Source organism: Lagenorhynchus albirostris, chromosome 2 (assembly GCF_949774975.1).
Source record: "Lagenorhynchus albirostris chromosome 2, mLagAlb1.1, whole genome shotgun sequence".
NCBI lineage: Eukaryota > Metazoa > Chordata > Mammalia > Artiodactyla > Delphinidae > Lagenorhynchus > Lagenorhynchus albirostris.
In genome coordinates this window covers 81,043,872-81,071,663 of record NC_083096.1, presented here as the reverse complement: position 1 = coordinate 81,071,663, position 27,792 = coordinate 81,043,872, and the positions used below count along the sequence as shown (strand labels likewise).

Below are 27,792 nucleotides of genomic sequence, written 5' to 3'. Positions count from 1 at the left end.
GCGTTCAATCCCATCTTTACCCTTTTGCCACATCTTCTTTATCTACTCATCTGTCGATGGACACTTAGGTTTCTTCCATGTCCTGGCTGTTGTAAATAGAGCTGCAATGAACATTGTGGTACATGACTCATTTTGAATTATAGTTTTCTCTGAGTTATTTGTAGTGAGGTGGATGGACCTAGAGTCTGTCATACAGAGTGAAGTAAGTCAGAAAGAGAAAAACAAATACCGTATGCTAACACATATATATGGAATCTAAAAAAATTAAATAAAATAAAATGGTCATGAAGAACCTAGGGTCAAGACAGGAATAAAGACACAGGCCTACTAGAGAATGGACTTGAGGACGTGGGGAGAGGGAAGGGTAAGCTGGGACAAAGTGAGAGAGTGGTAGTGTATATATGGACATATATACAGTACCAAATGTAAAATAGATAGCTAGTGGGAAGCAGCCGCATAGCACAGGGAGATCAGCTCAGTGCTTTGTGACTAGCTAGAAGGGTGGAACAGGGAGGGTGGGAGGGAGGGAGACACAAGAGGGAAGAGATATGGGGATATATGTATATGTATAACTGATTCACTTTGTTATAAAGCAGAAACTAACACACCATTGTAAAGCAATTATACGCCAATAAAAATGTTTAAAAAAATGCCCTTTTGACCCTATATGTCCTACCGAGTGTGCCATCGCCTCTCTGCTCCCCTCTATACTGAAAGCCACTAAAGTATTTTCTGTTCTCAGTGTTTCACATCTTTTCTTCTCACTCTGTCTTTAGTTGCCCCATTTTGGCTTTTGTCTCCTGCATTCCATTGAAATTCCTTTTGTCAAGGTCATCAGTAACTTCCTTTTTGCCAAACCCAACATTTGGTTCTGAACCTTCCGCTTACTCGACCTCTCAGGAGCACACGGCTCATATTCTCACTCCCTCTTTCTTGAGACACATTTTTCATTTGGCTTACAGAACCTGACAACCGCAGGATTTTCCTCCAAATCACTGGCCACTCCTCACAACTGCTCCTCCTCCCTATGACCTCTAAAATTTGGAGCTCCAGGTCATCCCAAACACTCAATTCACTGAGAAAATAGATGGAACTGAATAGGAACATTAGGCTCTTAGACCAAAACACCCAATAGTCACACAGAATTATGGATACTAATAGATGATTTTGATAAAATTGAAGGCCAAAACCAGCCAATCCGGTAAAAACTTTATTAAGTATAGATAACAGATTAAGCACTGTGCTAAGCATTGGGAAAACATGGGATGGTTCAGCTTCATTTCTTTCTCTCTTTTAAGTTGGCATGTACTAAGAAACTACTATGTGCCAGGTACTGTGCTAAGCACTTTTTGCACATTATCTCATTTAATTCTCATAACTGAGATGGCTACTATTATTACACCCATTTTACAGATGAGGAAACTGAGGTTTAGAAAAACTGTATAATCATCTGTGGTTTGAGAACTTGCAAGTGACTTAAATGGGCTTTGAATCTAGGCTGTCTGGATCTATGCATGATCTGCACCAATCTTCAACCATTTTTGACCTGAAAAAATGTCAATGCCATGTGGTTAAATCTAATATTAAGTTGTTTCTTTGGAATAAGGGAACCTTGTAGGTTGAGGAAGTACCAGGAATATGTTATTTGAAGTATAAATTGGGGGAAATAATAGCATAACAACATCAGGTGATAGTTTTTCATAGTGGACAGAATTTAGTTGACTTAGTCAAGTAATTATAGTCAAGCACAATAAAGTAATTGGTTTTTCTATGAATTGTCCAAAGTGTTGAAGGAAATATAGTGAAGAAGACACCCCTCAAACATTTACATAAACTCACATTTTGATACTTTCTAAATGAGGACAGACATTTTTATTCTTGCTTTGAGATTTTGGGGTCCTTCAACTCCTGGACTGCAGCTCTTTAGCTGAACTGTTGATAAAAGATAGAGTGTTGATTAATTAAAAATGTGTCAGGATGCATATGTATAGCTGATTCATTTTGTTATAAAGCAGAAACTAACACACCATTGTGAAGCAATTATACTCCAATAAAGATGTTAAAAAAATGCGTCAGGTGCTAGATAAACATTAGGAATCAGAAAAATTGATTATTATGGTTTAAAAAGTTTAGACATCTAGGGTGAATCTTGCAAAAACAATGTTTGTTTTTTAAGCAACTCTGTCAAAAAAGATGATTTAGGAGAGCAAAATAATAATAAACAACGTTCCCAGGCACCTAGATTTACCATTTTTAGCTACATCTGCCTCTTCTACCTCAGAGACTCACAGTCCTCATTTCAACAAATGCCCTGAAGATGCATTTAGCCAAGGTTTCTATGACTGATCAATTGAAGTAGATCCCCACTCATGCAGATTTATACTTTAGATCTCAACGTAAAGGAAAGGAGTTTTCAGATTTCTAGGCATCGGGAAGTGTGTAGGAAAGTTATTTCTACAGAATGTGTAGACCTAGGGACAAGTCTTTATGTTTGGGGAGACGAACCCTGTTTATTTAATAATAATACTAATTCAATACAAGCATATCTGGTACTTCATCAGTTTTGAAATGCTTTCACACGCAATCTGTACTCACAACAGTTCTAAGTTGATTTGGACATTGAAGCTTCCAGAGGTGAAGTGACCTGGCTTGTGGGTGTGTGACTAGTTCATGGCAATGGCTGGGAGTAGATATCTCTGCTATATCTCCAGATCGAGGACTCTCATCACATCTATGTGTGGATTCTGCTATGGGAGGGGAGGAGTCAGAGCTACTTATGATTTTGTGACTGGTTAACCAATCTCTCCTTTGCCAGGTCTTGCCTTTTGTGATTATCTGGGCTAACATGCAGACCTTTGATTCTAAAGCTTCCAGGGTTTTGTGAGGGAGGACTACTGAGGCCCACAGGAAGTATGCATAGATTCCTATCTAATTAGCTGAGAGGTCCTGAGAAAAGTAGGGGAAAGGGCCTGGAGTCTGATGAGATTTCTCAGAAGAGAAACATTGAGCACTGGTGTTCATTGTTTTGTTTGAGTTACATCATTCCAGGAGTTACCTTGCATTTGTTATATCATCTAGGGAGCAAACCCAGCAAGATGATGTCCAGTCTCAAGAGGGAAAGATTCAATATTTGCACAGGGAAGACAGTGTAATGATGGTGGAGTTGCCCGTGAGTCTCAAAGAGAAAACCTTGGCATCATTTGATCACCTGTCACTGCTTCTCTAGCATTTATTGTCCAACCTTCTTCTTCTCAGACATTTAAACTGTTTGGAAAAAAAAAAAAAACTAACTTCCCACAGTCATTTTAGGTCAATAACAAATAATATGTCACAAAACAACCAATTTGCGTAAGTAATCTCCTTTTCTTTTTTTGAGCTCTCAGAATTTCGTTGTTAGATAATTATCATGTATTTGTCTTATTATCATAATTTATATTTGCATAGCATTTTAACAAGTCCAATTTTTTTCTGCTTGGCAACATGGCAAACTGTCATAGGTTGTTGAATTCCTCTTCTTAAATCAAAAAACACTAGAAAAATGACTAAAGCATAAATTTGAAGAACAATTCAGAAAAAAAAAAGCTATGAGAAATCCCTGAGGAGTCTGAAGGATGCCCTGGACCAAGGGATGTGGGATAGATGCAGGGATGAGGTTGGATGAGGGCTGAAGCCTGCAAGGGAAGGATGGTTGCAGGGGGTAGTGGGAGGAGAGACACTGCAAAAGCCCTACCCCGGTGCGTTGTTCACAAAAAGAGTTGCAGATTGACCAATCATACACTGACAATTATTCTAACAAACCTCCATTCTCAAACCCCAAACTGGTGGCCCAGCAATATTTTCTCCAGGTGCTGTTGTTTTCCCAGCAGTTTAATTGTGCAATCTTGGCCAGGAGAGTCTCCTGGTGAAGCGGCAGCAAACAGGATGGTCATCAGTGGTTCTGCAATGTCTGGGGCTTATCCCCACCACTCATTTGAAATGTGCCTTGAGGAACACAGACTGGGGCCAGATCTTCAGTGCTTCCACAACACACAGCACTAGAGAGTATCCATTACCCCCAGGGGACATGAACTCATATGCCAAAATAAGGATACATTGAGGTCTATAAAAGGAAGACAGCCCACTGAACAGAATTTTTGAAACAGACAGATCAAGAATTTAAAATAATCATCCTATGTGTCCTTAAGAAGGGAAAGGAATATTTTGTACTACAGGGCACTAATAAGAAGCACAACAAAGAATTAAGTGTATAACTAATTCTATATAATGCTGGAATAAAGACTATGTAGATGCTATATAATGCTGGAATATAATGCTGGAATAAAGACTATGTAGATGAGAAATACTACAGGATGGGAACATAGCTTAAAAAAATTAGTGAGTAGGAATATTCAATTGGGGAACTCTCAAAAAAGGCCAACAAGAAAGAACAAAATGAGAAAATATTGTTTTAAAAATCTAAGAGATTGGAAGAATAAATGTAGAAGTATCAATATTTGAATAATGGAAATCCCCAAAGGAGAAACATTGGAAGAAATAATAAAGATACATTTTCCATAGTTAAAGGAAGATGACACATCTCAGTCTAGAAAAAAAACTTATCAGGGAACAAGCAAGAGAGTTAAGGAGAAAGTGAATCTAGAGCACATACAGAAAAAGAGGAAATTCTAAAAATTTCTAGTAAGAAAGATCACCTGAAAAGGAACAAAAGTCAAGTGGCATTGCACTTCTCAATAACAACACTGGACTCACTAAGACAATGAAGTAATATTTTTAAAGAATTAAGGAAATGGACTTCCCTTGTGGCGCAGTGGTTAAGAATCCACCAGCCAATGCAGGGGACACGGGTTCGATCCCCGGTCCGGGAAGATTCCACATGCCGTGGAGCAACTAAGCCCGTGCACCACAACTACTACATAAAAATTGAAAACGAATGGTTAGAATAAAGTATACTATACAAATATGAATCAAGAGAAAGCTGAGGTAGCAATATTAATATCTGCTAAATTGGGAGAGGATAGATTATTTAATGGTTAATGTACTCTGTGGGAAAAAATAAAACTGAACTATTCAGAGAGTTGGAGGTAATTTGGGTGTCCATCACTGCAGGCAGAACGGGTAAAATGTGGTTGGAAGTACAACCCAGAGTGCTATGAAATGGTTAGAAACAGCACGTTAAACACACAAATAGCAACGTGGATGTGTCTTAAAGGTAATGCTAATGTAATGTAAAGTAATATTTACTCAAGTTTACTCACAAAACAAAAATACCTATTTTATAAAAACAGATACAAATAGAAGTGGTTGTCAAGGTGGGGTCGGGAGGGAGCTGAGAGTGGGAGAATAAATACTGGTAAAACCACAAATTCCATATCCATGGCTACATGATCTTATAGTACAGAGGTATTAACATAGACTTTGGAACCAGGCAGATCTGGATTTGAATCTTAACTTTTCCGTATCCTACTTGAATAACCTGAAATTGTCGTTTAAAATTTCTTAGAATCAGTTTCCTATTAGTTTCTTCAGTTGCTAGGGGTGGAGAATAATAGTTCTGCATCATTGGGTTGTGGTGATGGTTAACTGGGATAATGCATGCAAGGTGCTGAACACAGTAAGAGTTTAATAAATGAATATTATTATTACCCTTATGTGTTGGGAAAGGATGAGAAAATGAAACACTATCTACAGGCTGAAAAGGATCTGTAGATATCACTGGGCCTTATCTGAAGCTTCCTCTCACTGCCCTCTACCACATTTCTTCCTGCCAAAGAACCTGTGCATCTTATTTGATGCATGCTAGCTATACCTGGGAAAATCAAGGGAAATTCTGTTGTGTGAATGTTGTTAACCTTTCAAGAGACGAGAGGAAGAATCATTGGAAGGAACTTGGCAAAGAAGTTTAAAGAAGGAACTTGGCAGCCTGCAACTTTGCTGGGTCTAAAAATCTAGGAAATCAAACTACAATCATTATACCTGCAGGTCATTTTTTATTGTAACTTGAGATAAAGGATTTTCTCTGTATAACAATTGGTTAGTCTGGCTTTTGGCTGACCTGTAAGCCCAGGATGAGAGGGCAGAATACATTTCCTCTTGTGCCCATTGGAAACTTCTCCCCCTTCATTTTGAAATCAGTTCATGTTTGTTTATGAGGATATAGGATCTAGACAAAAAGTCCAGTACTAAAGCCATTCAATGGAGTAAACAGGCACAGAAAAATGAAGTGCTTTGCTCAAGTGATGGTGCCAAGGACTTAGGACTCCTTCTCTGGTGAAAGCTCTGATGCCTGAAAATTGTTGTTAAATATCTGGTATTCTTAGTCAAAACATCTGGACAGCAAATGTGATTTTTTTTCTCACAAAGGAAGTTTCCTTGATTGTTCTCTTCTTAATATGAAGACAAAACTCATTTCTGAAAAATTCTGGTAAGCAAACAGAAAACATACCATGATTCCATCACAAGCATGGTTAACACCTTCGTGTGTATCCTTATGGATGGTTTCTGAACAGATATATTAAAGGTGAAAAAGATATAACATCAATAGAGAAAACTCTAAGCACCTCCAACTGGTAGTGGGTGAGCGAATTCACTTCAAATATCCCCCCATCCCCATACTGGTTTTCTTTTATTCTAATTTAAAAGTCACTTTCCGGGCTTCCCTGGTGGCGCAGTGGTTGAGAGTCCGCCTGCCCATGTAGGGGGCACGGGTTCGTGCCCCGGTCCGGGAAGATCCCACATGCCGCGGAGCGGCTGGGCCCATGAGCCATGGCCGCTGAGCCTGCGTGTCCGGAGGCTGTGCTCCGCAACGGGAGAGGCCACAACAGTGAAAGGCCCGCGTACCGCAAAAAAAAAAAAAAAAAAAAAGTCACTTTCCCCCTTCAATTTCTATTTATACACTATTATGTTGTATGGTGTACTTCCCAAAGAAATGTTCTTCTCATATCTTTCTTCCCATACCTCTCATCTGTGCAAGGTCACCCATTCTCCAGAGTCTGACTCACCACTGCTAGACACTTCCCAGACCATTCACCACAGCTAATGTTGGTCTCTCTCCACTTCTAGAATTGACTAATTTAGGCAGAACCATAGCCCTCAGTGGCCCCTAGTCCCAGCAGATCCATTCCAGACTCCACGTGACAGCTTTTCAAACAGCACCATCTTGCTCATGCCTCTTGTGGGGATGCTGGAACAGTATGGAACGGGAGAATGATTAGAAACTCTCTCACTTCTTACCGCATGAGAAGCTTTCACTCATCCTTTATTGGGTCAACAACTACAAATCGAACGCTGCTATGTAGAAATCAACACATCAAGAGCTATTCGCTAATGTGAAGTAAGATCTGCTAATTTCTTGAGGCCATCATTTGTGATGGAAGGAAGAAAGAAAACAGAGAAAAAGGAAAAGAAGAAAGGAAGGAAAGAAGGAAGGAAGGGAGGGAGGGAAGGAAGGAAAGGAAAAGAGAAAGTATAAAATCCTAGATTTTATAATGTGCTATTTATAGTGTGCTATTTACTCACTATGAGACCTCAGTCAATATATTTAACACCTCAACCTTTAATCTCCTCATTTGTAAAATTGGAAGAATAATTTAAAGTATTTTACAGCTTGTGAGGATTAAATGAGGTCATTTGTAAGTAATTAATACTTGGAAAGTACTCAATCAATAAATGTTGCTCAATAAATGTTAGTAATTGTGAGGCTGATTTTACGTGTCCACTTGACTGACCCACAGGATGTTGGATAAACATTATTTTGAGTGTTTTGGTGAGGGTATTTTTAAGTGAGTTTAACATTTACATCAATAAACTGAATAAAGCAGATGGTTCTCCCTGATGTGGATGAACCTCATTCCATCAGTTGAAGGTCTGAATAGAACAAAAAGGCCAACCCACCCCTGAATAAGAGGGAATTCCTCCTGCCTGACTACCTTCCAGCCAGGACGTTGTTTTTCTCCCTACCTTCAGGGTTAAAATGAAACATCAGCTCTTCCTGGGTCTTAAGCCTGCTACTCCTCAGACTAGATTGGAACTACACCATCAGCTCTACTGGGTCTCCAGCTTGCTGACTGCAGATCTTATTTGTCAGTCTCCATAGTCATATGAGCCAATTTCTTATAGTAAATCTCTCTCTCTCTGTTTCTCTCCATATATATATATATATATATATATATATATATATATATATATATATACATGTATATGTATATCCTGTTGGTTCTGTTTTTCTGGAGAACTCTGACTAATAGAGTAAGTAGTATTATTATTTGAAAGTTATATCTCACATACCTTTCCACAATGTTCAAGGTAAATTTACTCCTTTCTCCAGTCCAGTTCTGTGGAAAATTATGTTATTTGCCAAATGAGGAACTGACATTAAGTCTGAGAAGATATTTCCTGACCTTGAGTCCTAGAATCTTCTTTTCTGGAGGAGGCAGTTCCAGAAAAGTAGCTGTCCATGAGGAGAGTAAAGATTTCAAACTTAGTTTTTTTTGTTTGTTTGTTTTTGTTTTTTTTGGCTGCGTTGGGTCTTTATTGCTGCGCGCAGGCTTTCTCTAGTTGCAGCAAGCAGGGGTTACTCTTTGTTGTGGTGTGTGGGCTTCTCATTGCGGTGGCTTCTCTTGTTGTGGAGCACGGGCTCTAGAGTGTACGGGCTTCAGTGGTTGTGGCACGCGGGCTCAGTAGTTGTGGCTCACGGGCTCTAGAGAGCAGGCTTCAGTAGTTGTGGCGCACGGGCTTAGTTACTCCACGGCATGTGGGATCTTCCCGGACCAGGGATGGAACCCGTGTCCCTGCACTGGCAGACGGATTCTTAACCACTGCACCACCAGGGAAATCCCTGTTTTGTTTTATTGTGTTACTTTAGTATCTGATGAGTTAAATGGTGACCAGGAAGCTGGTGGAAATTCAGAGTCTGTGTGAAGCAGGTAAAAGGTCATCAAGCTCAAAGGGGGAAGCTTGGCTTGGTAGCTAAGAAGGATCTTCTATGAAAGCTTTTGCTGAGACTGATCAACAGCCCTCCAGCTCTTGCCCCAGGAGGCCTTTGGGGGGTTCATGGGAGGCCAGTGACAGATCTGGGTCCAATTCACTGTTTCACAAAAGAGTTTTCAGTGATTTGAGCCCAGACAATTTCAAAGCTAGAACGAATCTTGGAAGTCATCCAACTTGTAGATTCTGGGAATACAGTGGTGGCGTTGTCTTTGAATTTCTGAATCCTCACATAAAAACAGGTAGAGGAAAACCAAAATCTCATACACATTTGCAATAAAACTAAGTGATAGCGAATCCCTGTGACCCCCAAAATACAAGTGGATGAGAATAAACCAACAGTCATAAAACTTGCTGTGGCATCTGTGAGGGAGAAAGCAGTGGGCAGCAGTGGTGTGTCTGAGGACCTGGAGAACCAGAGAACCTCTAAACAGCCAATGAGAAACTGCCAGAGAGCAGACAGACTAATTCAGGGGCATTAGCTCAAAATGGGAGTAGTTTTGTCCACCCCAGTGCCAGTGAGTACAAGCTCCAATTCCCAACTCCCCAGTAAGATCTCAAGAGCCAGAGCGGCATAGCCAGTGGTGTGCTGGTCATTGTTTAACAGTCCAATTTGTGGTGCTTGCTGATTTCCATGGTATAAATACTCCTGCCATGGCCAACTGCAAGCTACTAACATGAGGACAAAGTTGGGAAGAGATACGCACAGTTGATTCTTACAAAGTGGGAGCCGGATGTGAACTCTAGTAAGAACAAGAGCTCTTTTCCAGGATTGGAGGGACACTGAATAGAAACTGCTGGGAGTGGAATTAAAACTGAGTAGGACAAGAACAACAGCTACAAAGGAAAGAGAAGGTCGAGGTAAACACGGGGGAGTGGAACAGAGCCAGGAAATCTCAGACTGCTAGCTGCCGTATTTCTGAACACTGCACAAAAACAAAAGAGAGAGCTCAGTAAAGTTAGAAAATCTACCCCGAACCACACTACCTTTTAAAAGCTCAGGAAACTAATGTCACTTAAAAATGAGCAATAAAAACATATCAAGGTAAAATCTAATGCAAAGTTATTATAAGAAGTCATTTAACTCTGTGGTTCCCAAACCTGCTGGACATGAGAATCACTGGGGGGGAAATAAAACAAAATCAGAAAACATTCTTTCTGAGCCATTTGTTCTGGAGAGGAGGCCATACTACTGGCTACATACAATAAGTTAAACTGGCCTAACCAGTATGTTGACAATGCCGTGGTCCCTTGATATCCTCAAGGGACTGATTCCAGGAACCCCATGAATACCTAAATCTGCAGATGCTTGAGTGCCTTACATAAAATGGTATAGTGTTTGTATATAACTTATGCAATCCCCTTATATACTTTAAATCATCTCTAGATTATTGTAATACCCAATAAAATGTAAATGCTATGTCAATAGCTATAAATACACTATGTATGTAAACACTATGTATAAATTTGCCAGAGCCTGGGAAATTCAAGTTTTGCTTTTTGGAACTTTCTGGATATTTTTTTTCTGAATATTTTTGGTCCAAGCTTGGTTGAATTTGTGGATGTGGAGCCTGTGGATATAGAGGACCATTGGTAGTTGTCTCCAACAGCCTCCTTCCACTGAGCCGACAACTACCTACGCCCTTGTACCCTTCTCCCAGTTGCCCAGAGATTTTCATCTGGAGGGGTGTCATGTGCAAAACTGCCTCATTCTAACCCCAAACTATCCATTCTATATTCTATCCCTTCATGAAGGAATGATAAATGAGAACTGATAAATCTATGACAACTAATGTTTCAGTAATTAATTTTAGCTTACTAGAGATTCCCTCCCCAATACTTTCATACAATAGCTGTAGTATTGCATCTCTTTTCACTGTAGACCCTCAAGGAATCACTAATGTGAAAATTTCCAAAACAATTTAGGTAAGCATATGGGGGAGAGATTTTAGGTCACAAGAGCTTCAACAGTTCAGGTTCTTTGGTGGCAAACAAAAGAATCCTAAGCACACTAGAAAGAAGGAATATTTATAGCCTTGAGAAGGAGAGGAACTGGGGACCTTCTGGGAATCACAGAAGCATGAATTCACAAACCTTCTGTTAGGTAACTCAATTCCAAACACATTTCAATTCTCAAGATTCAAATTCCAGAGAAAGGAACTTTAAACTGTTTTTATTGGGTCACATACCCATTCCCTTGATACATAAGTGGAGTTTTATAATCAACAGCTCCAAACTATATGGAATTTCTCAAGAAGGAAAGAAAGAAGAAAAAATACAACAGATTTCCACTAGAGACCTCTCTCTAGATCTGCCTGGTTCTAGTCGGCCTGACTAGGTGACTTGAATGTACTTTTGTTGAATGAATTCTAAATGAGTAATTCAAGATATCAAAAAAAAAAAAGTCAACCTGATGTGCCTGGTTCTCATGTGGCTTCTGTTCTACCCCACACTGTCCCTAACACTGCACCTGGCATTTCTTTGCATTCACTTCAAAGAATCCCCTTATATCACACATCATTGATTAAAGATTTTGTGCTGAGACAGAGAAGAAGGTTGCATTGTACCCCACAAAAATATGAACTAAATCATTTCAAGAAACTACCCAAGTGCCCATCATCAGTAGAATGGACACATAAAACGTGACATATTTGCAGAATGCGCTACTACACAGCATGAGAATGAGCGATATACAACTATGCATGACATGAAAGGCCTCACATACACAATGCTGAGTGAAAGAAGCCAGACAAAAATGAGTACAGATTGTACAATTCCATTTAAACTATGAAACAGGCAAAGCTGGTCATATTGTTCAAGGTCAGGCTGGTGGTTACCTTTTGGGGGAGGGGTCATGACTGGAACAGAGTGTGGTGCTCCAAGGACAAAGAACAAGATAAACTCAAAGGGCCAACATTGCTGGAACAAAGAGTTACAGGACTCCTGTCACTCTGTCACACTGCGACCATTGCAATGTCCCAGAGCCCTCCTAGCGCATGCTCCGTTGTTCTCCAGCTCAGCATACTGAAAGTATACATACTCTTCCCAGTCAGCAGATGACTCGCAGGTTCCCTGGCTTTAAAAACAGACCAGAAACCTTTGCTGAGGGTCAACTCTCCCTATCAAGAAGTTGGCCTGCTGCTCCGGCAGCGACCCTTCCCTCTAATAAATTGTCTTCTTTACATTCCGCATTGTGTCTGGAAATTCTTTTCCAACCCGCATTCGGACCACGACGCAGAGTGCAAGGGCAGCTTCTAGGGTGCTGGTCATGCTTTGTTTCTTGGTCTGGGTGTTGGTTTCATAGGTGTGTTCTGTTTGTGAAAAGTCATTGAGGTGTGCACTTTTGATAAGCAGACTTTTTTGTGTATATTATATACTTCAAAAATAAGTTAAAGAAATCTTATTAGATATTCTTGTTCTTCCCAAAGGCCCTCCTTGCCTGCCTGGCCAACCAGGGGTTCTCTCTGTCTCTCCTCTCAGCTGTGTCCCTGCTCTACCCCTCATGCTCAGGGATCTTCTTTTTTTTTTTTTTTTTTTTTTTTTTGTGGTACGCGGGCCTCTCACTGTTGTGGCCTCTCCCATTGCGGAGCACAGGCTCTGGACGCGCAGGTTCAGCGGCCATGACTCACGGGCCCAGCAGCTCCGCGGCATGTGGGATCTTCCCGGCGCGGAGCACGAACCCATGTCCCCTGCATCGGCAGGCGGACTCTCAACCACTGCGCCACCAGGGAAGCCCAGGGATCTTTTCAGCTCCTGCTCCAAACAAGTTCCCTTCCCTGTTTGGCATGGCTCCCTGGAAGGGATAGTTTTTTGCTCTATCTGCTTCCCTCTCAGAGAATGGTCCTGCCTGAATTTCTGGCCTTCAATAGTTCTTCCAGAAGTTCTTGTGAATAGTGAATAAAATGTTCTCATCCCATTGTATTTTCACCTGAGAAAATATTTACAAATGAGACAGGCTGGGACCTGGGACCCTTTGTTGGGACCTGGAACCCCTTGCTGCAGTGCTGCAATGCTTGCATCTGGACACACCTCTCCTCAAGCAATGAGATACAAAGAAACTGTATGGGACTAAAAATAACTGTGTGCATGCCGCAGTTGAGGCAAATTCTGTACCCAAAAGATACAAAGAGACCAAAAAACCCAACTGCCACTTTTTAAGAGCCTGGAGCAAAAACAGGGTGTTGGGAGCAAAAGCAGGGTACTGCACATGCCCCCTGCATACAACACCACCTAAGCAGTGGGCAAAACACCTCAGCCACCTCTCCGGCCCAACCCCTGGACACACCCCTACCCTCACCACATATAAGGAGCAAGCTTGCCCTCCCTCAGGGAGCGAGCAAGCAAGGAACCTGTTGTTTGTTCTCCGCTCCCCCTGCTGCAGCAGGGGCCCCAATTTAAAGACTTGCCTGAATTTCTAGTCTGGCCTCTAGTCAATTTCTATTGACTGGGGAAGGCCAAGAACCCTGGTCGGTAACACAAATATTTACAATTTTGGATTCACAAATTCTGCCCCCAAGGGATAGATAAGAAGAAGAGACCTGGTATTCCACTAACTTACTAGTTCAGACATATTCCTTCATCTTCCTCTCCTCTCTGTTTGCTTTTTCTTAGGGTAATTAGATGCTAAGTACCAAGGGTGGAAGTCTAGTGATCACACTTGTGACGTTAGGGATTGTAAAGTTGCAGTCTGGCTCTGCCTGTATCCTCTCAGGCTTCACCATTTTCAGTGCCTGCTATTGGTGTATAAATACCTCAATTCCCTTGCCCCAATGTGTGATATGTTTGAGGCAAGTGTAGCAGGCGGGCTTCCAGAGTTCCTTAGAGGGATTAAGGTTCAAATTGCCCATAGTTTGTAATTTGTTCACATACCCGTTATTAGCTGCCTCCCTTCCCTATCTCAGTTCCTCACTCCCCTGCAGGTTTCCTAGGATCTTCTCCCAATTCCATGTGAACCCTTGTCTCAGTGTCTGAGTCTGGGGCAACACTGACCAAGGTGGACATGCCCATGTGCACATGTACACAAACATACACAACAATGAATGGTATTAGTGTATGGCAGACACGCCCTAAGGTGACCTCTAATGAGTCATACCCCTTGTGTAATCCCTTCCCCTTGAATGTAAATGGAACCTGGGACTTACTTCTAGCCAACCAAATAGGATGAATAGTGATGGAATAGTCACTCCAGGGCTTATATTACATTATAAGAGAGAGATTCTCTAGTCAGTTTCAAAGAAGCAGACCACCATGTTTGAGGTGTCTGTGGGGGTCAGAAGACAGAGAGCTGTGGTGGCCCCTATGATCTGGGTGTTGCCTCTGGACAAGCAAGAGGACTCAGCTAAGCTATGTGGAAGCCCTTGACCCATGGATATTCTGAGATAACAAATGTGTTGTTTTAAGCCACTAAGTTTGTGATAAATTGTTAAGCAGTAGAAAATGACTGCATTCTCTGTGGAAATTATTGACCTGAGGTTGGGACGTGTTTCTCCCATTCCTTAGGACCTTGTTGGCAGGAATTCAACCTCAAGTGCCTCCGGGTCCAACTTTGCTCTTTGATTTGTTATCTAAGAACAGTCAGGATTGACACTTTTTCTTGTTCCTCCTGAGTTTTCACTAAAAGTGACTATTTGGTTGGTCCATCAATTCTCCGGTAAATGCACATTTCTTCAATAATGGCTCTCTCTGAATTCCTTCTGGAGAACTTGATCCAGAAAAGCCTGATCTTTCCAAGGTCAGGACCAGGTCCAGGCTCGCAGGACCTTGTTCCATGGCTCATTTCAAAAGTCTGCTGGGTTGTAACAGGATACGTAAAGTTCTTTTCTTCTTCCTGTGTATGTCAGCAACTTGATTTATGAATTAGGGCAATCCTCTAAACTGCTATAAGGCTGAGGCTCTCCCTTCTGTTCTCTGAGAAGTTGTGAGAAATTTTACAACATTATTGGGCAGCTGTCTATATTTTCAAGTATTGTTTGACGGGCTTCCAAGAATTTCCCTACAGCTTTGGAGCAGAGCCAGCTTAGCCTCCTCTGTTCTTGCTTTCTGATATCCGCTCTATCTAGCATTTCAGTACTATTTCCACTCAACATTTAAATATTTCTTCCCTGGAGATGGGGTGCAAGTGGGAGTTATGGGGAAGATTCTTTCAGCATTGCACATTATTTTATTTTATTGAAGTATAGTTGATTTACAATGTTGTGTTAATTTCTGTTGTACAACAAAGTGATTCAGTTGTGTGTGTATATATATATATATATATATATACATATTCTTTTTCATTATGGTTTAGCACATAATATTGAATGTAGTTCCCTGTGCTACACAGTAAGACCTTGTTGTTTATCCATTCTCTATATAATAGTTTGCATCTGTTAATCCACAAATCCCAACCCAACCGCGCCACCCCCACCCCACACCCCCATGTCTATCCTCTATGTCTGTAGCATCTCACATTTCAGTCCGGCCAAATGGAGCTTCCCACTGACTGCTCCACATGTCAGCCCTCATCTCTGTTGCTTGGCCCCAGTGTGGGCGATAGGCATGTTTTTGTAACCCAAGCTCTACTGTGTTCACTTGTGTCCTAAGAAGAGGATTAGCCTTTTGAGACATTGAGACAAAGGCAGAATCTTAAAAAAATCACATTAAAGGTATTTCCCTGCTCTGTTATTACACTGGCAGTCAGAAAAATTTAATCCTAATAAAGTTGTATTTACTCTCTCTTCTCCTGTGAAAAATTTTGCAAGCCAATTTATATTTGCTCCCATTAAAAAAAATTCTTCAAGTAGGATCCTTTCAAACTCAGTCTATTTCAAAAATCAGCAGAGGTTCTGAACATCCAGGCCACCAGTGTCCATGGATCCTTCACAGGAGCAGACAGCTCTCTCAGATATTGGTCTACTGCTACAGCTCTTGGTCTCCCTACTGTTCTGATTGTTAGAGAGTGGTCAGGTATGTTCAGTTGATGTATTTGACTACTGCTATAGGAAAAACACTTCTGGTCCAGGTGTTGGCCCATGATTGGGCTCTCAGCTCACCACTGCCTCATGTCCCCCTCTTATACTCAGCCATTGTTCCCCAAAGAACAACCACTGTGTTGGGAGAGCTGCTTCCAGGAGTTTATAGAGTCAGCCACAGGCTGGGCCATCCCCTCATTCTCCAGAGCACAGCGTGTCTCCCTCGTTCTAGAACTGCTCATGCAGAAGATCCACCTCTTCCCCTGTGACAACTTTGCTCACCATGAATCTCAGGAACTTTAATCAAGTGCCAAAACTTTTTGTTAGATTCTTATCCCAGGACAATGAGTGCCTTAGGCGATATAGTTATAATATTACTGAGAGTAGCAATTCAAGTGTGTTATTTCTTTAGACGATTTGCTACAGGAGTATAGGACACATGTGACTGTGCTCCCAATTTAATACCTTCCTTGACAAACAATTTCATTAAATCTACTCAATGATCCTAAAAAAAGTCTTTTTTTTTTCTATTTTACAGATAGAAAAACAACCTCAGAGAGGTTGAATGAGCTGTTCAAGGTCACACAGCTATTAATTGACATACCTGGGATTATAACTCAAGTGCGTTTGACAACAAAATAAATGTTTTGTTCTTGTCTTCTGACAAGAAGGAAGAGAACTCCTGGGCTGATGGGGGAATATAAAGACTTGCCTTATGAACCTAAACACTGAGAAGTGTTTCTTAAGCTAGAGTCATGTACCCCTGGTACCTTATAGGACTAATTTAGGGAGTTTGCTCGTTCTCTGAAAAAACTTCTAAAAGTGTATTTTCATTTTGCTGATAATCTGGGGAAAAAGATAATTTTCTGTATAATATGCTTAATTACTTTCTGAGTAATGCCTTGAGATTTGCATGCTACATTTGCATTTATGGTAAAAGTCATTGGCACCAAGTAGTACTTCGTTAATTATGAGTGAATGGGAGAGAACACAGGCTGACTTTCTATGTAACATGGTGTGGAGTTGAGGCTGAGTGTTGCAGGGCTGTCAAAGAATGAAGGCCTTGTTCTAGTTTGGAAGGAGAAAAGCTACAGTGATATTTGAGTCACAGAGTAACTGTGGAATGCCAAAAGAATCTGAACTATAGCAAAACATACCAGGCTCCTTTTGTAAGCCTTGTGATTGTTTGGTTGAAACTGGACGATGCAGTGGCTCTGGAAATTGGATTCTGTCCCTTCTCCAGGGTTTGCTGTGTTTTTTTGTTATTGTTTTTGCTTTTTTTTTTTGACTGTTGTAGGCTATCTCTGTGCTAAAGACCAGCCTGAGGTGTAAACTTAAGGTTTTCTCAGGTGTCTTCTGAGACTTTGCCTTTCCCTGGGCATGCACAGTCACTTTCTATGAATAATTTTCCCCACAAACATGGCTGCTTTTGAATGTCCTAGTCTTTGATGTCTGGCTCCCAAGAGTGGAAAAAGAGAAAAATGAAGGGGGATGGGGGAAAGGGTTCCTGCTCTTTAAATCTTTGGGAAGTCACTGCAGCTGAAAGGGGAGGTGTTGCAAAAACTGAGTGAGGTACGAGGACAATGGCCTCTGTGTTTGCACCTTTGTGGTGAGAAGCAGCGGTCAGCAATCAGAGCACAGGTCACCAATATTTGAGGGATGGGGTGAATTATTCCTTATTGGGAATTTGGATTTATGGTCTGACTATTTAATGATCTCTGTAAATAAATTAACGGTTTAAAGAGATTTTTGTTTCTGTTGGGTATCCCAGGTCATTTCTTCACAGAGAATCTAGTTTATTGGCCTTTTCCATCAGGAGTTTGGTTTTATGGTCTGTTCATTTGATGATCTCTATAAATGGATTAATAGTTGATAGATCTTATTTCACTGGGTGAGAGGTGACAGAGAATCTGGTTTGTTTGTCTTTTCTGTTTGTCTGTTGACTCTCTGGAGCTCAAAGTAATTAAGAATTTTGCAGAAGAGAACAGGAAATGGACCCGTGAGTTTTGTAATTATGTGTTTATTCTGACTCATAGCTGAAATTCCAGAATTGAAGTTGTAAACTCCCTTTGTTTCAGTCTGGATGTCTATGTATCTGATTCAAGAGATCTTTACGTCTCGTTGTGTGAGGGTGTAATATTATCCTACTTGCCGGTTGGTGTTAACAAATTAGATTATAAATTATCTTAAGTTAAAGGATCTCTATTCTGATTAGCTAATGAGATAAATAAGCACTTATATAAATTGAATATTTCTGAAATTGAAATTAAGGAAAGAAAATAAGGAAATTGAACTTTTAATGTTTTCAATGTTTTAGACTTAAAAAGTATCCTTACACAGCATAACTCAGAAATGTTTTAAGAATTCAAGTTCACACAATTTAGGTAAATATTTGGCAAGCGAAGCTAGTTTAATAATTTTAGTTACTAAAAATAGCTAAGTCTTCACTGATTTATCACAGATGAGTATAAATATAGATTTTGTTCTGTTGTAGGTACATTGTTCCCAGACTTAGGCAGATTTGCTGATCAAATAAGCTGTCATTATTTCTACTTAATACTTACAGTTATGAAAAATGTAAAAATATGAAAAATGTGTTTCACCAAATTGACTCATTATTCTGATAAAATTTTATTTTAACAATTATGTTTTGTAGTACGTCATCTTGAGGATAATTTCCAAAATGTTTAGGTAAGTTAAAACCTTAGACTAGGATTAAGTTGAATTAATAAATGAAATTTCATTGGATAACTGCATAATTTCTAAGTAAGACAGAGCACTGAAACATTAATTAGTAAGCATTATTTTAACTTTCTATGTTTTTGCTTCTTCTTATATGCCACAAAGAAACTATATAGAGACTTTAACAGACTATCTTTGGGTCTATTAAAGAATGTGTTCATTTTTGCCATTTGAGAAGTTGTATAAAGTATGGCTATAGAAAGTTGTATTGTATTTATGAGCTCTGCAGGACAGCGAAGATGCTGGTGTGTAACCCCAGTTGTCTACCCCAAGTTTTTTCTGTGAAATAGAAATTACTTCAGTTAAAAGTTATGATTAGTATATGTGACTGAAACTATTTAGGAACAATAATTTCAGGGAAATACAACTCTGCACATATTAGTTTGCTAAGGAAAAGATTAGTTTTGTCCTAAGAAGCAATATTGTAACAAATTCAATAAAGAGTTTAAAAAATGGTCCCCATCAAAAAAAATCTTTAAAAAAATGACCAGCAGTGTTTTACACTGTCCTGTTTAAGCCTTAGCCTCTCATAGGAATCGTCCCCGATGCTGTTGAGACTTGGGTCCCATATTCTGCCTCATGTGTCACTCTGACTTCTGTTTGTTGAAAGTAACTCTGCCAGACATGCCTGCATATGACGTCTTGATCCCTGTTTGTGACTGTATCACGGGAAGCTGTGCTGACCAGTCCTGCTGTCTCTGCTGTTTGTGACCACACACGCAGCTCTATGCCAGCAGTAGCATCGCTGGGAATAGATCCCAGCCACCCTGAGCAAACAATGCTGTACCTTCAGTGCGGTGCTGTTCTTGGCTCAGCGGTCAGCCTCTGCAGACCTGACTGTAGACTCTGTTCCTAAGCCTGGGCCAGAGAAAGAAGTATTGAATGTGTTTGATCTGCAGCATCATGTTTGAAAGCATGGACTTTGGAGTCAGACACTCCTGTGTTTGAATCCTGGCTCTACCACTTATTATCAAGGGCAGCTAGCTTGCCATCTCAGAGACTATTTCTGTAAGGTGGTATGTTTTTGTTTTGAGGATTCAATGAGCTATAGGTAAATAGCCAGGAAAGGATCTTTGAGTCATTTTGTTAGTATGTTATAAGAAACCTCCACATGTTTTTTCCAAAGTGGCAGCGCCATTTTGCATTCCCACAACAATCTCTGAGGGTTAGGGTTGCTGTGCCTCCTCACCAACACTTGGTATTAACAGTCTTTTACATTGTAGCCATTCTAGTAGATGTGTAGTGGTTTTGTCATTGCTCTTGTTTTGGATATTTTGTGTGTGTGTGTGGTACGCGGGCCTCTCACTGTTGTGGCCTCTCCCGTTGCAGAGCACAGGCTCCGGACGCGCAGGCTCAGCGGCCATGGCTCACGGGCCCAGCCACTCTGTGGCATGTGAGATCTTCCTGGACCGGGGCACGAACCCGTGTCCCCTGCATCGGCAGGCGGACTCTCAACCACTGCGCCACCAGGGAAGCCCTGTTTTGGATTTTTAAAAACAGCTTTCTTGAGATATGATTCACATACCTTGTAGTTCATACATTTAAAGTGTACAATTCAGTGGTCTGAGCATATTACATCACTACATTTTTTGGCAAAATACATATAGCATAAAATTGGCCATTTTAATAATTCAAAAATGTACAATTCAGTGGCATTATTGTATCTACTGTGTTGTACAATTATCACCACTGTTTCCAAAACTTTTTCATTACCCCAAACAGAGCCTATGTAACCATTAGGCAATAAATCCCTGTTCCCTTGACTCCCTAGGCTCTGGTAACCTCTAACCTACTTTCTATCTTTAAGAATTTCCTTATTCTGATATTTCATGTAAGTGGAATCATATAATATTTGTCCTTTTGTGGCTGACTTACTTTGCTTAGTTTTCAAGTTTCATCCATGTTGTAGCATGTACCAAAACTTCATCACTTTTTATGGCTGAATAATATTCCACTATATGTATATAAAATATTTTTTTACCCATTCATCTGTTGATGGACACTTTGGTTGTTTCCACATTTTGGCTATAGTGAATAATGTCGCAATAAACATCAGTGTACGAGCATCTGTTCAAGTCCCTGTTTTTTGTTCTTTTGGGTTTATACCTAGGAGCAGAATTTCTGGGTCATTTGATAATTCTATGCTTAGCTTTTTGAGGAATTGTCAAATTGTTTTCCATAGCAGTTGCACCATTTTACATTCTAACCAGTAATGTACAGTTTTCCACATCCTCACCAACACTTTTTTGTGTTTTTTTTAGATCATAGCCAGTCTAGTAGGTGTGAGGTAGTATCTTGTTGTGATTTGATTTGCACTTATTTAATGATTAATTGATTGAATATATTCTCATGTACTTACTGACCATTGTGTATCACTTTGGGGAAATGTCTATTTGAGTCCTTTGCCCATTTTTTCAGTTGGGCTGTTTGTCTTTTTGTTGCTGAGTTGTAGGAGTTCTTTTGTATATTCTGGAAATTAAACCCTTATCATATATACGATTTGTAAATATTGTCTCGTATTATGTAGGATTTTTTTTCACTTTCTTGAAATGTTTGATGCACAAAAGTTCTTAATTTTGATGAAGTCTAATTAATCATTTCTTTCTTTTGTTGCTTGTGCTTTTGATGTCGTATCTAAGAATCCACTGTCAAATCCAAGGACATGAGGATTTATACCATATTTTCTTCTAAGAGTTTTATGGTTTCGCTTTTATATTTAGGTCATTCACACATTTTGAGTTTATTTTTGTTTGGTGTAAGGTAGGGGTCCAACTGAATTCTTTTCCATGTGGAAATCCACTTGTCCCCACATCATCTATTGAAGATACTGTCTTTTCTCTATTGAATGGTCTTGGCACTCTTGTTAAAATTAATTGACCATAGATGTATGGGTTTATCTCTGGATTCTCAATTCTATTCTACTGGTTTGAATGTTTATCTCTATGCCAATGCCATACTGTTTTGATTACTGTAGTTTTGCAGAAGTTTTGAAATTGGAGAGTGTGAATACTCTAACTTTGCTCTTCTTTTTCAAGATTGTTTTGGCTATTCAGGACCCCTTGCAATTTCATGTGAATTTGAGCGTTGGCTTTTCTATTTCTGCAAAAAACACTGTTGGAATTTTGATAGGAATTACATTGAATCTATACATTGCTTTGGGTAGTATTGACATCTTAACAATATTAAATCTTCATATCCATGAACACGGGATGACTTTCCATTCATTCAGATCTTTTTTTCACTTCTTTCAGCAATAGTTTTTAGTTCTCAGTGTACATATTCTTCAACTCCTTAGTGAAATGTATTCCCAAGTATTTTATTCTTTTAGCTGTTATTTAAGATGGAATTGCTTTCTTAATCTCCCTTTTGGATTGTTCATTGCTTATTTGGATTGTGTATGAAAACACATGTGATTTTTGCATGTTGATTTGGTGCCGTGAAGCTTTTCTGAATTTGCTTATTCGCTCTAATAACTTTCTAATAGCTTTCCGTACATAGAATCATGAACAGAGATAGTTTTACTTCTTCCTTTCCAATTTGGATGCTTTATATTTCTTTTTATTGTCTGACTCATCCAAATAGAACTTCTTACAACGTTGAATATTGCGAAAGCAGGAATTCTTGTCTCATGCCTGATTTTGGAGGAAAGTGTTTAGTCCTTCACCATTGAGTATGATGTTAGCTGTAGGTTTTTCAAAAAAGCCTTTTATCGTGTTTCAGAAGTTTCTTTTTCATCCTAGTTCCTGAGATTTTTTTATTATGAAAGGGCAATGGACTTTGTCAAATGTTTTTCCTTCGTCAATTGAGATCACCATTTGGGTTTTTTCCTTCATTCTGTCAGAGTGATGTATTACATTGATTTTCTTGTGTTGAATCACATTTATATTCCTGGGATAATCACATTTGGTTTTAATTTGCAGAGCTCTAATGACTAGTAATGTTGAACATCTATGTGTTTTCAACCATTTGTATATCTTCTTTGGTGAAGGATCTGTTCACATCTTTTTCTCATTTAAAAATACTGAGTTGAAAAAAAAAATTTAAAAAAAAATTAAAAAAAAATACTGAGTTGTTTGTCTTATTGATTTGCAAGTCTTTTCTCAGATATATGTTAAACAAATATTTTATTCCAGTCTGTGGCATGTTTTTTAGCTTTCTAATAGTATTTTTTAAGGACAAAATTTGAACATTTGAAGTACAATTTATAATTTTTTCCTTTTATTGCTCTTGTTTTTTGTGTCCTAAGACATCTTACCCAAGATCACAGAGATTTTCACCTATATTCAATCTTAAAATAAATGGCTTCTGGCTTAGTCTTCATGTTCTCAGATTACTCTCCTCTGTTTTTATTCATGCAGTGACTACAGACTTCACATATAGTAAGTCTGATGGAAATGTGTATTGCATTTAAAAATTAAGACTTGGTATGTGCCTTCTTCACTATCCTGTGTCTGTACAGTCATCCCTCAGTATCCATGGGTATTGGTTCCAGGATCCCCACCCCTACCCCCAGATACCAAAATCTGTGGATGCTCAAGTCCTTTATATAAGATGGTGTATTATTTGCATATAACCTACGCACATCTTCCCCGTATACTTTAAATCCTCTCTAGATTATTTATAACACCTAATACAATGTAAATGCTATGTAAATAGTTGGTGGTGCATGGCAAATTTGAGTTCTGCTTTTTGGAAATTTCTGGATTTTTTTCAAATATTTTTAATCCGTGGTTGTTTGAATCTATGGATGTGGAACCCGCAGATACTGAAGGCCAACTGTACTGCCTCCTATGTGGTCATGCACAGGCCAGGCAGATCCATAACACAGAGTTTTCTGGGACCCAAGGTTTCTCCCAGATGGCTGTCCTCCCGTGTTCCAGCAGAGGACGTTAGTTTCTGCCATGGTAGTCAAGCAGCTAATTATGATAGCTCACGTGACTTTCATAGAGGACAACTATATTTGTTAATGCTTATGCCAGGCCCCATCCTAAACTCTTTACACATTTTAACTAGTTTGATCCTCAAACCCCACAGAAAGTAAACGATGGCTCAGAGACTCCAGGCTCCATCTCATACAGCCAGTTTGAGGCCGTCAGTCAGATCCAGAGAGGCTTAATTCCAAAGCCTTTGCTCTTCCCACTATAAAAACTACCATAGGCTGTGGCTGGAGTCTTATATAAGTGAGCACATTTTGGGAAACAACATAGACCTGATTTTTCTTCTTCTTACATCAGATGCATGTCCAGATGCATTGAAGTTCAGACATCGGATTCTGAGGTCCTGCGGTGGGGTCTAAGGACAGAGTTTTCCACAGGGTGGCCCTTAGCCCCCAGGTAGAGAACCACCTTTCCCGCACTCAGCCCACATGTGTCAGCAGGGTCACATAGATGAGGGCAGTGTAGCTTGTGCACTGCACAAAGGTATATGGCTAAGGGGGCAAGTGGGGGTTAGAATCCAGCCTGCTTTTGTCCTGTGGGTCCATGGGGCAGTGTCTTCCCAGAGGGGCATCATCCTTTTATAATCCCTACAAAGGCACCATATCTGCTAGCAGTGGCCCTGTCCTTTAGGTGAAGCTGACTAAACCACTGGGCTCTAGAGAAGTTACATGTAATATAACTTAGCTAAGTTAATCATCACATTCTATCCTCCTGGCCATAATGATTGGTTGAGGAATGAGCACATAACTCATGCAGGAGACTCTTGGCCAGTGAGGCTTGATTTGGAGGCTTTTGTTTGAGGGCTGTGGTTCTCGCCTGATAAGGTGAGGACTGGAGCTGCTGCAGCCATCTTGCAACCAGGTGGGGCTTGATAATGAAGTTAATTCCCAGAAAAGGTCAAAAAATATCAAGAGAGAGAAAACCTTATCCTGGTGACACTGTTGAACCTTTGGTCAAGTTATGCCTGAAGCCCAAATCTACTTATGGACTGTGGAATAACATAAACCAATAAATTCTCTTTTTTGCTTGAGACAGTCTGGCTGTCAGTTGTGACCAGAAGCACACTATTCCATACACACCTGCACACATGCCTGCTCCCTATACCACGTCCTGGCTTTATATTTTCATCACAGCCTCTGTCGCTATCTCATAGTACTTTATTTACGTATTTAGTTAATCGTTTTCCTACATCCACTCCTCACCCCTGCTGAAGTGTATGCTCTAAATGGCAAGGAATTTTATCTTCTTTGTTCACTGATGGATTCCCAGTTCCTGAAATGAGTTCTTAGCACATAGCATACATTCAATAATATTTTGTTGAAGGATATACCCCTATTCAGTGAATTATTAAGGATTACTAAAATTCCAGATGCATAAATGAAAATCAGCACAGTTCTAGAGTTGACCAAGGGCCATATCAGCCTGCTAAGAAGACAATGGGAAGGTAATAAAGCTTGCCCTGTGCACGTGTACATGCAGATTGTTGGCATTTCAGCACTTTCAGGGAGGGGGCTTAGTTATTGCTACATCACCAAGATTGTTTTCAGTTGGTGAGGCTTTTCGACTGGAACTCTTTCTAAGTACATTTAAAATACTTTTAATATATTTATAGAATGACTGTTAGGTTTTACTTTTTGTTTCATGTTGGTGTATCTGCTGTTTTTTACTTTTTGGATTTTTATTTTGTTCATCTCTACTTCTTTACTATCATGATGTATTATTTTTCCTTTGGAAAGTGTAACTGAATTAGGGGAGATAGGTGAGCCATGGTGTCTTTTATCTCTCATACGTGTCACAGTCAGAAAAAAATTGAGAACCTCTACCTTTTGGGGGGATTGTCATCCACATTTCATTTACATCCTTTCACTTCTTACAGGTAATACCACAGAATCTGTCACTTAATCTAATAAGGTTTACATGGCTCCTGTCAGTCTGGTAATCCCCGTTTATTTACCATCTCCATCATGGAATCTGATACTTTTGTTTGATTCTCTGACAGTGATTTGCCCCAGAGCCCTCCTGGGAGTTGGTGGCTGCTTTTTGCAAACCTAACTGTATGCTTGTAAGAATGACCCTTTTCCATCTGCCTGTCACCTTATCTGAACTCTCACTGTTAAGAGATTTATCCTTCAGTTTAACAAGCTATTTAACGCTTCGGGGGAGCAATACATTATTTCTGATGTTTTTCTTTGACAACCAAAATGGTGACAAGGTTGTGATGTGAGGAAGGAAGAAGAAAGGAAGGACAGAAGAAGGGGGAGGTGGGTAGGGCCAATGCTCTGTTTCATTTCCCCTCTCTTCTTTCAGCCGGCGCTCGGTAGCTAGTCTTAGGCTGCCTAGGCGATAGGGGATCATCTTCAGGTTGGGGTATAAGATTTTGTGTTTACTAGTCAGCAGTGCCATGTGGATGAAGTGAGTGGCCATCTGCATAGCCTGGTCTGCACGGCCAAGCCACGTGTCCTCTCCTCTCTGGCGACGTTTCCTGCTAAGAAATGGGCGTGGGATCACACCAAAGCCATGTTTTCTGTAATTGTCAAGTCCATATTGTTTTGTCTTACATTGCCAAGTAGATTCCTGACCTAGGGAGGAAAAAAATGACCTCCTCGGTATTGGAGCCACCACCTCATAAAGAATCAAACCTCGGAAGGCAAAGAGACTCGAGCAAGACCACGTGAGCTGTCAGCAGCAGGAGAGGGAAGAGCACCAAGGCCAGGCCAGCTCCACTGCACCTGCTGTGCCTGTCATCTCCCCTCAGGAGCTGCAGAGCTTACAATGAAATAAACTGCCACCCACTCAAGCCTGCTTCGAGGTTGGCCAGGCACGTCACCTCCATCTCTCCTTTATCACACCAGGGCTGCAGCCGGGGAGGAGCTCTTCTGAGGGGGGCGGGGGTGGGAGGCAGAGACTGGAAGGAAGGAAATGGAGAAACACTTGGGTGTGTTTTCTGAGTCGTATTTCACCTTTTCACTCTCATCGCTACTGAAGTGCAACAGAGCAGCCTTCTATGCACACAACCACCTGTTAAAAGGTGGCCCTGGAATTTACGGTCCACATCACCTAGTAGAGACTCTGCTGGTAAATATTCCCCATGGCAAATGGAACAATAAGCAGGTGGCTGAGGAGAATGAGGGCAATAGAGAGAGGGCAGAGGGATGCAGAAGCAGAAGAGGGCTAGAGACTCTTTCCTGAGTTTCTTTCTCCCGGATGGCCAAAGACCTGGCTCTTTCGTCGGTGGGAGATGCATACCCCTCGTCTGCTGAGGGCAGCTAGAGGTGGGGAAGAGAGTACCATGGAAAGGGGTTATGGGGTGAACATTTAGAGCTAGAAGACACTGTCATACCAATGTTGACGTCCCTGTCCCTGAGCTTAAAAATGTCAGTGCAGTAAGGCCCTCATCAGTCTTAGCTGCTCTGTATACTCTCCGAGACAGCGATCAGATCGCCAGCATGGCAGAGAAGGAAGAGGAAAGGGGCTTGAGCAAGGGCTGGCAGGATCTTGATTCTTTCTCTATGGTCGGTACTTGCATAGGAAGTGTTGGAAAGTCAAAAAATCTATAAGAAAATAAACAGACCTTTAAATCTGTCTGATTGTGTATTGAGCTTATCAGTGACCTCGGGGTGTTTTGCTTGGACCCATGGATAAGGTACATACTTTTACTGGTCAGCTTGGCTAGGATGTGGTGCCCAGTTGTTTGGTCAAACGCCGGTCTACGTTTTGCTGTGAAGGTATTTTTCTTTTTAGATGTGATGAGCATTTAAATCAGCAGACTTTGTGTAAAGCGGATTACCCTCCATAATGTAGTAACCATCCAATCAGTGAAGGCCTTAAGAGAAAAGACTGAGGTCCACGGAAAAGAGGGAGGAATTCTGCCTTCAGGCTACCCTCAGCCTCAAGACTGCAGTATCAACTCACAGGAACGTCCAGCCTGCTGACCTGCTCTGTGCACCTCAGATTTGCCAGCCCCACCATCACATGAACCAATTCCTTAAGATAAATCAATCTTTCTCTCTCTCTCCCTTCTATTTCTTCCATTTCTCCGGAGAGTCCTGACTAAAACAGGTACTAATGGAAAGAAAGAAAGAAAAATAATTTAAATGTCACACAATTGCAGACACTCTACACCAGCACTGCTTTTGAGGGAAGGCAGGGCTTGACATAAACCAACTGAAAACAAGAGGCTC

At 40.5% G+C, this 27,792-nt stretch overlaps 2 protein-coding genes across 2 annotated transcripts in view; both read right to left on the bottom strand.

Annotated features, from left to right (window-relative positions):
• HMGCS2 (3-hydroxy-3-methylglutaryl-CoA synthase 2) overlaps positions 1-12,252 on the bottom strand; it is a 31,171-nt gene extending 18,919 nt beyond the window's left edge. The window contains 1 exon segment of the mRNA XM_060142867.1: positions 12,166-12,252. Within this exon segment, the coding sequence (XP_059998850.1) occupies positions 12,166-12,252 (87 nt within the window).
• REG4 (regenerating family member 4) overlaps positions 1-27,792 on the bottom strand; it is a 61,125-nt gene that overhangs the window by 22,576 nt on the left and 10,757 nt on the right. The window lies entirely within an intron of this gene.